Source organism: Diaporthe amygdali, assembly GCF_026229845.1.
Source record: "Diaporthe amygdali strain CAA958 chromosome Unknown NODE_89_length_11568_cov_66_925855, whole genome shotgun sequence".
Taxonomy (NCBI): Eukaryota; Fungi; Ascomycota; class Sordariomycetes; order Diaporthales; family Diaporthaceae; genus Diaporthe; species Diaporthe amygdali.
The window spans coordinates 1-11568 of NW_026517109.1; the positions used below are offsets into that span (position 1 = coordinate 1).

The window sequence follows — 11568 nt, forward strand, 5'->3', positions numbered from 1 at the left end:
AAGGAAACGGAAACTGGAAGATATTTAAAGCGTGATTCGCGATGGTTCCAACCGAGTCTATTCCAATTTGTAAGTTAGAGGATTTCGCATCCTGCCGATCAGCCTATCCCTCCTGGCTAAAGCTATAGCACAGGCATGTTTGGACTACTAGGGATCCGATGTGGGCTCACTGCGTTCTCTGTGCGTCAACCCTGTGCACTTTTGATTCAAAAGGTAGCCGCTCCGTGCTGTCGGTCATGTGAATTCAGGTCCACGCCTGGGGCAGTTCGACTTGGTTGCGAAGCCCGACTTCTCGCGCACAGCTGGTTTGATGAGCAGAATTTTCGCGTGGCCCAACCAAAACTGCTCACCAGGAGTAGAGTGGGTGACTTGCGTGGGTTGCACGAGGAGCGGAGCCCCAAGGGCCACAGGCCGCTGCTACGCACTGATGGATAGTTGCGACTCCTGTTGGCTTGTTCAATCCATTGGCTTTCCACCATTTTTTGGGCCGCGGATTGGTGCACTAAACCAAGAAAGGAGGGAAAAATCAATCGAAATCACTCAATTCCTGCATCGTCCTGTGAGGCGTGACGTTACCCACAGACTCAAGTACATGAAGCTTTGGTACACGTACCAAGTGCTGGTGGACATTGGTCGGCGTTCTTTGAAATCAAGCGTTCCCGATTGCCAAGATGCTGTAAGCAGACGACTAGATATACAAGTTGGGCCCTTGGCCCTATTGATATACTCCTCTGTCGTGCGGAAAGTAGAATATGCCAAGATCCCTGCTCAGTAGCCACCAAATAGGACACCTGCAGGCTCCAGTACAAAACTAACGCAGTAATGCAGCACGCACATCCGCGAATGTGCACTAACGCGAGGTTCAGTTCTGGGGTTTTCGAGACCCGTATCATCCAGCTCCATCCTTTGCTCGATGCAGGGATGCCCGCAGCAGGGCCCACACACTCTCAGTCGAGCTGGCTAGGACCCAGGTCGGGACTAACGTCTGCCCCCCACGCATCCTACCGTAGCCTTGGCTTTCGAATTCAGGTAGGACTGGCCCTTGCAGTGTAGACGGCAATCCGGGGGCCGTCGATAGCCCAGTAGCGTCAGTCCGGGGTGTCATGAATGTGCATCATCGCCATATCTATGACAATTTTAGCAGGATTCTCAGATACATGCCCTTGAAAAAGCGAATGGCAACTTATCGGCCAATGGCAGCGTGTACATCGGCTCAGGACCCAGCCGGCTTTTGCTAAGTGCCAGTATGCCACATTGGTCCACTCGTGCTTGCCAGAAAATGGTTAAGATGTCGAGTTCTCTTATGGTTTTCCCACGTTCAACACCACCTGACAGCGAATCCGAGAACAGGACTCTGTCTTGGCTACCGGCGTCAGACAGTCCATTGCCAGGGACCCCGAGAACATGGTCTCTCGTCTATTGCGGAAAAGATGAAGCCTCTATCATCGCCACTTCCAGGACTCTCGCCCCTTCAGTCGTCATCCCAAGAAGACAACTTCATGTTTCCTACAACGAAAGTCATTAGATCAAAATTGAAGAGCAACGAGTCTCCATGCGGAAGTTTGGACCGTCCATTCGAGATCGTCTCTTCCAGGTCCTCCTCGGCAGCAGCAACCACTGTCGAGTCTATGGAGACTCAAGCCAGGTCTGTCCTCGGTGGATCGTCAGAGAGACCCTGCAGCGAGTCAGGCCTCAACAACGCAAGGCGACCCACAGTCGTACCCAAGAAGAAAATGTTCCAGCTTGGGGATTCTTCAGAAGAGGACAGCTCAGTCAAAACCGCGCTCAAGTCTCGACATCGTGGTTTATTGAGTGCTCCAATAAAACAAGGCTCATCCCCCAACAGCCCAAAAATAATTATCAAGTCTACAACCGCATCCATCCACGAGTGCGAGGGAAGCTGCTTTGATGAGTGTGCTATTGATAATGATGATAATGATGATTGGGAAGATTCGAACAAGAAGGTGAGCAGCAAGAGTGTTGTGGGAGAGAAGAGGATATTCTTCCGGGGCGTCATCAGAGCCAACCATAGCTCCGGCCGATCTCTCATCACTTCAGGCCTCGAGTCGATACAGAGTCGAGGTTCACCGCTTCAACATGACAACATGGCCTCCGAATCGACTTCGCCTTTGTCCCAATTTGGGAGGACTTCTTTCAACAGCCCTCCCTGGGTGGCTTCACCGGAGGACTCTGATAGATCACCTCTGGTGATTTACCCAAAGCCTCGAGGTTCCCCTCTGCGATCTGTCAATGAGACGCCTGGTCCATCGGCGCAGCCTATCCCACCCATCCGCAACGCTGTCAGCCAACCCATAGCCTTTTCGCCCAGGACGATCCGCCGCAACATGATGTCCACTGAGCTCACCGAGTCGCTACGCCGCCACATTCTTTGGGAGAGGTCACAGAAGACTTCAACAGCCAATGCCGTGCTCAAGCGTCGGCACACATCTCAAGACGTGGCCAACCTGAGCTCAAACCCACAACAGTCCCCCGGGAATGGATGCGACACCGATATCAATAGCAGGAGCTGGGATCAGGGCTTCACCTGGGAAGCCTTCGCCGGATACCACACCCAAGGCTGGTGAGCGTCGCAGACATTCCCCCGACACATCCCATGATGCATGTTTGTAAATATGAAGTTGGAAGTGACCTCAAGATAGGACGAGAAAATTAGAGTTCACTGTACCACATTCGGCTCTAGTCAGAGATCGCAGGCTCACGTTCGGTCCTTCGGAAGGTCGTAAAAGGGCCTTTATCTGAGAGTTGCAGCAGGTAACGCTTACACGAATCCGTAAAACAATGGTCAAGCCTAGTTCGAACGGAAGGGAAACATAATTGTATCACTCAACCGTCTATTTCAACGGGCTCATTGGGGCTTAACTGGACCTTGTTTTCATTAGTCTCAGGCTTTCCAGTTGTCTTCTAAGCCTTCAATTCTTTCTTCAGACACCTTTAATTGCAGCTCCTTCTCGTTATAATGATCAGAACTGGTTCCTCGCTGATAAACCTAGTGCGTGGGTCTATGTTCAGGTTGCGTTCCAGGTGATGATGTTCTGACCAACGTGTGACAATGGTTGATCGAGAGCTTTCCAGCTATTCATAGTGACATCTAAAAAAGATGCTGCGGAATACGGTTCGGCCGTGGCGCGATAGGGTGGCGATGAAGCCGTAGAAAGAACACCGGCCTGAAGGAGAGTTGGATAGACCTGGAAAGCTCCGTCGATAGCCCTCGTCCTCGCTGGGGCGGGCGCGTTGGGTGATTGTTTGCCAGGGCAAAGAGTGAACGAACATAGGTCTGACATCGTTACATGTATTTTTGCTGGACAATTCCAGCGTCGACAACTACAAACTGAAACTCGCATTGGCATAATGCTCGTGCTTGATCAAGCGCCTATTGATTGATTGAGTTTAGTCTATGCGCCCAAGGCGCCAGAAACCGGCTCGCGATCCGGCTCGCGATATGGGATGACGGCAGCCACCCGGCGCATAGAGCGTCACTTGGACATGGGTCAACACTCCCACCACCTGAGTGCAAGGAATTTCTATCATCGAGCAGGGGGGTTCTTCCAAACAAGTGTATCAAGCCGCTATTGTTCACAAACATGGGGGCTGACATCGCGCTAGCCGGGACATTCCTTGACAATTGATATTGAGTGCACGGATCACTTGTGACCCGGAGGTCAACCTGGTCCGTGCACACTTTTCTCTTCAATTTCAGATGATGGAAGCTCTCCTGACCTCAGTATTTGTCGAGACCTCCTCGCATGCTTTAGAGATGCCACGTACACTGCCGAGCCAACACAGCGTGCAGATCCCGGGAAGGGTCCTACTTTAATTTGCTTCTTGCCGAAGGGGTCGTATAGTTGATTACGTTAGCTGCAGGCAGCACCAAAACACGGCGCCTGCAGCGCCCCGTACGTAGATAGAAGAAATCAACAAAGCACCTACCCACACTTCGTCAACTTGCAGCTTCCTTAGTGAACGTTGTAGTGTTAATCCGTAGGAATTGTGACCTCGAGCCACAAGGGGACGTATGCAGCCCAACGCTAAATACGGCGTTCGATTTGTGGTTGTCGGAACCCGCATTGCTCAGCGCCATTGCATGCAGGGTGCTTCCCAGCCATCTCAGCCAAGCATTAGATTGCCAACGTCGGTCTCGTGTGATTGAAGCTTATGCGCGGTTCGATCCTGGGATTTTTGGTCCTTGCATGGCCTAGGCACGGCCGAGGGAGAGGAAAGGGTGGAGTCCCTGTCGAACCTTGAAATACTGCACTACTGCTTTGCAGTACAAGCTCTTCGAATATGTCCTCCTGCGTGAGTATACGGAATATCCATCCCAGGTCAGACAGACTCACCCCGCATTCTGGGGCGGATAGGCGCACCCTGGGACAGATAGGCGCGCCCTGGAGCGGATAGGCGCACCCTGGGGCGGATAGGCGCACCCCGGGACGGATAAGCGCACCTCAGGTCGGAGCCCACACCAAGAGCGCCTATGGTGATAATCTGCTGGAATTTGTACCCTAGCATTGTCCATTCTTTTTGCCCACTAGTGAAGTAACAATCGCGTGATCCACGGTTGTGACTTCCAGAAAGGGTCTCCGCTGAAAAGAATGCACCAACACATCTCGTTAGCGATTCGAATCACGCCTAGTATGTGTAACAAGGGCGAAGGGCTTGCTGTTATAAATCAAATGAGCGATTGGATTGAGATGGAAAAAGTAAATAAAATTGAGGAACAAATTAATCAGAAATGCTTAACACGCCCGAGCTCTCGAATACGTTTTGTCACGCAGAAGCTCAATACTTGTTCAAGGTATGTCCTCGGGCAAGTGCTTTATCGTCCACCACCGCGCCCGTCTCTAGACGCTGCTACCACTACCACTGACACCTGGACCCTGCCCATTTCTCACTTTCAATGGTGCCATCGACGCTACTCTTTGCATTCAAGTCAGCCAGTAAACAGACACAGCAATATAGTGCCTTTTTACGCTGCTGACCACTGGTATTCTCCCTTTCTCTGGCTTACTCTACCCAAGCGTCGATTAATCTCGTGCTCAGCCCCCGTCCTGGAGGGTGACCGCTCTGCATTTCGCTACGGCACGCTGCCTCACGCCTCAAGTTTGCCTGCACATCTTCCCTTGCCTTACTCTACCTAAATGGACCTTATCTTACCTTGCCGGCAAAAGGTCCCGAGCTGGCGAACGCGACTACTATACTACATACCACTCGCTATCTCCTAAAGTTCAATTATAGCAGGCTACGGGTCCTCGAACACCCAAAAACAAAGGCGTTTTGACGAGATCCTGATCCCTGTCACCCATACTACTCAGAATCGCCAGAGCAATCCACAGCCCTCGCAAGCTCGCACCCGCCCCAAACACAGTGCGTCTATTCATTCACTTCCATCCCTTTTCCGACTACAGCACTTATTACCTGCTCAAAAAACTTTGTTTCTTTGAAGCATGAACCAACAGCTTCAGATGAAGCGGCGTCGCCTCTCGACCGATCCCTCCCCGTGGCCAGTGGGGCCATCACATCATGGCCATTCAATGCCTTTGTCCGAAGCCCACCATCCACACCCATCATTTCTTCCTCTTCCTCCCTCATCTCAGTCCTTACCCTCGTCGCATCTCTCTCACCCACCCCGTACCTTTTCCCATCGTCCTCAAGAATTGCACGCGCCTCACCAGCCGCCGCTACCTCAGCCGTGTGATGACTGCCGACAACATGAGCCTGAGATGTATTCTCAAATCCAGGACACCCATCACCAGCCCCCCTTCTCTCCAGAGAATCAACATTATCCGTTCTCTGGACATCAATATGCGGAAAGAGAGTTTGTGGTGAAGAGAGAATTCGCCAACGCCACGCTGCCTCAGCTAAGCAGGCACAACCCCACTAGCAGCAGCTCCGAACAAAGTCTCTCACCTTCCTCTTCAACTATCGGCCCTCATCCTCCGAGCCATATGCAGGGGAACAGGCACATGATTCATAATAATGATGCGGGGCAAGTGTACCAGTATGGGAGCTACTCTGCCCCGCCTCTCGCACCGTTGCCGTCTCGTCCTCAGCCACCACCTACCCCGTATGACCAGATGCCAATATACACCAAGCTACATAACACATATCCCATCACTTCATACACTATCGCGAGCAAAAGGAACTCTCAGAGAGCCTCGCAGGTATGTTCTTGAGAACTGGTATACTAGTGAAATTGATTGGCCGCTTATAGGATCGCAGGCATGTGAGAGCTGTCGACAGTTCAAGGCAAAATGCGACGAGAATAAGCCCTGCAAAAATTGTGTCGACAAAAGCATCAACTGTCAATATCGCGATTCAGCCCCCAAGCAGTAAGTGTATTCTGTCTTTGCCAGACAGTCACCAACGTTCTCTGACCCACGACACTAGGCAAGACAAGGCAACGCAAGATATAATAGATGTCATGAAGAGAATGCTGCAGTCGACAAACCAAAAGATTATTGCTGGTCTGGCTGAAGTGCAATCTAATATCCGGGACCTCAAGGGTATTCGACCTGGATCTCTTCACGCCCAGAAATCACTAGGATTGGATGACTGCGTTAAAGAAGAGCTGGGAGCAGTGACGCCACTATCGTTGTCCGAGGGTGAAGGCATACTTTGTTCGTCACCAGGAGACGCTAGCGAGAACAGCACACATGACCAAATTCTTGCAGCCAGACGCATGCGAGCATTGGGTAACGAGATGGAGAGCGAGGAATCTCCCGGAAACCCAGTCCAGCCGCTGCCAGTACCATTCCCCCACAATCATACAACTACGTCGGGACAACTTCTCAAGTGGCCAGCTGTCAGCAAGCTTGTGAGGCCGCTGCTGGATAACGAGCATATCAAATATGTCGAGGCCTACCCTCAGCGATACGAAGAAGACCGTGGCGAACTACCTCTTTTTGAGCGCGGTGAAGGGCCAACCTCGCTTGCAGGAAACAGCGATCTCATATATCATCGTGTGCAAATACCAGACGATGCGTCACTCAGCGATCACCCATCACCGCTAAGAGGTACCGACTGCGGTCTAATTGGAGACTCTGCCTCATCAGGTGTCTACCCGGCCGAGTCACGAGCGAAAAGTCGTTCTGAATGCGCATTGGATTTTAGCCGAGCGAAGGTCGAAGCTTACGTCGACGCCTATAAGAAACACATACAAAACATGCACCCCCTCATTCCTCCCGATGACCTTGATGACATGATTTGTGCATTCCTGGCCGAAGTCTTGAAAAACCCCAGTGGTATTGGAAAACACAGGCAGGTTGCCACAATCACCAAGCACCAGCAGAGGCCGGCTCAGTCATCATTTGAATACGTCAAGAAGCGCGAACGTTCACGTGTCGCTAGCAGTGTCCGGTCTGGATCGGCACCAGAGAGTCCGAAGCCCCAGCGCTCTGTTCGAAATGCACTGGTCTTGCTTGTTCTCGCCCTTGGAAAAATCTGCATGTGGAGAGACCGAAAGCTGCCAGACCCGCCGGAGAAAAGGGGACCAGATCCAGTCTTATCAACAATCCAGGGCTCGCCTTATTACAGTGCTTTCTCTCAGTCTTCTGGTCAGGCTGGATTGCCCTCACGAATGGACCAGCAAAGTTCGGGTGGCAGTCGACGCTCTTCAGCGCAGGTTTCTGGAGTGCAAGCACCAACAAGCGCCGCTTCTCTCGAGCCAACGAAGAGAAACAATCAAATCATACCTGGTCTCGAGTACTTCGCTTATGCGACTGATGTCTTGGGCAACCACCTTGGCAGTTACGAGTTGAACTATGTCCAGGCTCATGTTCTTGCGTGTCTCTATTACGGGCAGCTCGGACGCGTAATCCCAAGCTTTCGTCACATTAGGTTTGCAGGCTCTGCAATCGCTGACAAGCTTCAATCGTGAGTGGAAGCATAGTCACCCGCCGCCGAGAATGCCGACTGACGACCCCAGATCCATGGATCGATTGAGAAACACGGCCGCGCGGGCAGCCGCAGCACTTGAAAATCCCCGAACACACGTAACTATAGAACGAGATGTGATAGACACTAAGCTTCTTGTCGCCTTCTGGTCTTGTTGCCAATTAGAGAGGTAAATGATCCACACTGATCTCTCGTGGTCTGGGCCATTTTTCTGATTGCCGCAGTGACATTCTCGCTGAGTTGAACCTCGTTCCCTCTGGGATCCTCCAATACGAGAACATCCTGCCGTTCCCGGATCTCACTGTAATGCGAGAAAGGCTGGGCTTCTCAGATGAAGTTACGTACAGCTACGCTGCACAGCTGTACTTGCGGAAACGGCTCAATAGAATCTCTGGCTCTCTATATGATCCCGACAAGAAGCCAAACGCTGAGGCACAGAAGAAAATTCTGGCCGAGATTGAAAAGGACCTAGGAGAAAAAAGCACTGTGTGGCTAGGACCGTTCAAATTTGATAGGGACGCCCCGCCAGCGAGGGATATCCTATCAGCACGCATTAGGGCCACGTTCTGGGGTGCCAACGTCATCACCTACCGTCCATCGATAAAGACAGTGCTGGAATTTGGCCATAAGCGCCAGAATGATGTTTCGGCAGAATCGGAGGCAGTCCCGCACGAAAACGCGGGCGAATGGGGCACAGTGAGGAGCGACCCGGGAAGTCGGAGTGACATTGACCAGGTCGTTTTCAAAAACGCGAGAAAGGGAATCGATGCTGTCATCAAAAGTACCATGGCTTTCCATGGTCTGAAAGATAAACGCTTCATTATCACCAATGTTTTTGGAACAGCGCACGCGTATGTGTCCAATTGCCCCTGCCCCTGACAACTTATCTTGAGTTCTAACTTGATCAAGACAATGGGGGAATCTCATTACTCTTACAGCTGCTTATTACGATCCGCTCTTGGGGCCGTTCGTAGGGGAAGCCCAGCTGAGAGATCTCCTGAGGAGAACGATCGATTGGTTAGAGATTGTGGCCCAGGACCCCAGCAGTCTGGCTGTTGATCTTCGCATCCTCCAAGGCTTGTATGATGGGTTGCGTAGTAAGGAGCAGCTGGCTCGCATGAGACCAAACCTTATTCGGCCAGGACTCTAGACAACATCCATATGTAGTTGTATGCATCCAATGGACCGACACTTCACTCGGGATCCAACCTACTCTCACGGATGTGTGGACTCGTGATATCACAGTCCCAATTTAAGGTCCGAACCGAAACTGGACATCTTTTTGTCGGTAGCTGAAGGTTGGGCCGTCTTCAGGTCAAGGGGCCCTATACCGGACCTGAGATTTTCAGGTCCAGGACCTTCGACCTGAAGGTCACCACGGGTGGCACACTTGGATGAGAGCCGAACAAGTTGCAGATGAGTATAGTAGTATTTATAAAAGTCTTAAATATAAGGCCACTCACTGTATCGGAGATCACAGAAGCCTTGCTTATCGATGTCCAGTCTCCTGATCCACTGGTGGACGAGATGCCTGATTCCGTTGATGATTACTACATCAAAGAAGCAATCACCAATCTTTGTGGATCGCTAGTGGAAGTGCGAAATTCGTCGGGAAGGACCGACGAGGGATCGAGGACGATTCACTTGGCACACTTCTCAGTCAGGCAATATTTTCTCAGCAATGCATCAAGACACGGGGAGTCTACCACGGCTCGTGAACATCTCGGAGTACTGAATCCGATGGAGGATGATGCTGAGCTCGGCGTCCTTTGTCTCCATAGGATGCATGAGGACATGTGCAAGTTGGCGACCGTGTTTTCCCCAATTGTGGACGAGTTGCCGGAGAAGGATGCAGACAACAAGAGACACAAGGCAGGAAAGGATAACACATCAGCCTCTGGTGTAAGTTTGAGACTACTGACTTGCATTTGTCGGCAAGGACGGCATTGACGAGATGTCGGATGCGGTCGAAGTCGAAATAAAGTAAACACTGTGAGCCATAAAACACTCTCCTTCGCTTTTGGTGCGTCACCCGACACCATGACTGCCCGAGACCCCTAGACGTAGTACACGCAGCAGTCGAGGGGATAAGCCGCTCCAGGGATCGCATAATTCCAGACAGGCACTCAGGCGCCATGCACATGCGAGAAGAGAATACAGACTCGGGACATACTCAGCTGTATAGCTCTGTCTTCCGTAGATCCAAGAATATCAATAGATGGAGCGATTCGGCACGACAAGACGAGGGCTGGATCAATATCGCTGGTATTTCTGAGCGCCGGCGCATACAAGACAGAAAAGCCCGACGCAGACACCGTGAGTGGGCACCTGAATCTCTGTCATAATTCCTGCTTCGGATTTCATGATGAGACTTTGTGTGATAAATGAAGCGATCAATAGAGTAGGAAACCGATGAACACTACCTCGTCTAAGGTGCTAAACTAAGACTATTGCGAAGTGTTTAAATCTGGAATATATCGTTAAAACAAATATGGTACTCCTGCTAGCCTCAAAATTATTACGAGGGAATAATGTAGATGTTGGCGGTCTGGGGCGAGCTGCCGCACTCAGATCCGCATGCCTATCTGAGATAACTTTGTGGATTGAGCAAAGCCTCGTGGTATTTTTGCTTCGAACATCCAGCCCGGCAAGGACAGCGCCACGTCCTCCAGCTTATCTTTACCGTGAAACACTGCAAAAATTCGATAACCATCCGCCCAAATAGCCCCGTGCAGCAAGAGTTCGTCGAGGTGATGCTCTGGGCGGCGCAAAGGCAGGTCGCGAGCAACGCTATAGGCGTCGTAGACTTCCAGACCCTCCAACCACACTGCTAACACAAGAACTTGTTGTGCCCCCCGGTCAATGAACCTCTGTCATCGCTTCATTGCTTTGTTCCAGTTGCCAAAGAAAGATGTAAGCGGTCCGCCACGCCGACTGCTCCAGTTGAAATGATCTGAGAAGGAATCGTTATCAAGGCCGCGGGCTGGGTTACGAGCGGTCATGGAGCCATCACCAGTGCGGAAGGTGCTGTTTAGGTCCTGGTGCTGTGTATCGTGAACTTCGACTCGGAACCCCAATCGTAGGTTGTATGCATAATTCTGATACCGATTCATTGCCTCGGATTTCCTCCGAAACGCCCACATATATTTAGCCACAGTGGGATCGCTGAATGTGACCGCAGACAAACTGCATGATTAAGGAGAGAATGAAAAGTTCACCACGCATTGGCTGGGAACAGAACCGCGATTGCTGGTTTACCCGCCCGCGCACGTGATTTCTTAGTGTTCATCCACTCGAAAGCCGTCGTCGCTCTCCGTTTTTAATTTAATGTATTGAGAGCCAGAATAGAGGCTACGTAAAGTCCGGAACTCCTTGAAATTTCATTTGTGCAAAAGTATAAATTAACCCGCCCAAGCGTTATCATTGACACGTTTGCTTTGGTCCTTTGCGCATGGAGGTATGGCCCGACATGAACAAAGGTGTTCTGTTGGATGTTACTACGTTAACTGAAAGACTATTCCACGCAAACTATAGCAACACCACGGGAATCTATTTACTGAACTTGGACTCTGTCATATCATCTCGTTTATCATAGAAGCCCGATCGAAATTCTTCATCAAGAAGAAAGAACTCAATCTGTTTGCCACTGAGCGGACC

General features: G+C 51.1%; 2 protein-coding genes across 2 annotated transcripts; both read left to right on the forward strand.

The window, feature by feature from the left end:
* Positions 1 to 1430: 1430 nt before the first annotated feature.
* On the forward strand, positions 1431 to 2585 carry J7T55_014280 (uncharacterized protein; the record flags this gene model as incomplete). The annotated part of the gene is made up of 1 exon (XM_053136293.1): positions 1431 to 2585. One exon carries the CDS (start codon positions 1431 to 1433, stop codon positions 2583 to 2585), a length of 1155 nt encoding a protein of 384 aa, XP_052986118.1.
* A 3153-nt stretch (positions 2586 to 5738) lies between these two features.
* On the forward strand, positions 5739 to 10745 carry J7T55_014281 (uncharacterized protein; the record flags this gene model as incomplete). The annotated part of the gene is made up of 11 exons (XM_053136294.1): positions 5739 to 6179; positions 6259 to 6347; positions 6406 to 6635; positions 6690 to 7890; positions 8136 to 8762; positions 8850 to 8928; positions 9226 to 9292; positions 9392 to 9813; positions 10153 to 10227; positions 10555 to 10574; positions 10637 to 10745. The coding sequence occupies 11 exons, from the start codon at positions 5739 to 5741 to the stop codon at positions 10743 to 10745; spliced, it is 3360 nt and encodes a 1119-aa protein (XP_052986119.1).
* Between the last annotated feature and the right edge of the window lie 823 nt (positions 10746 to 11568).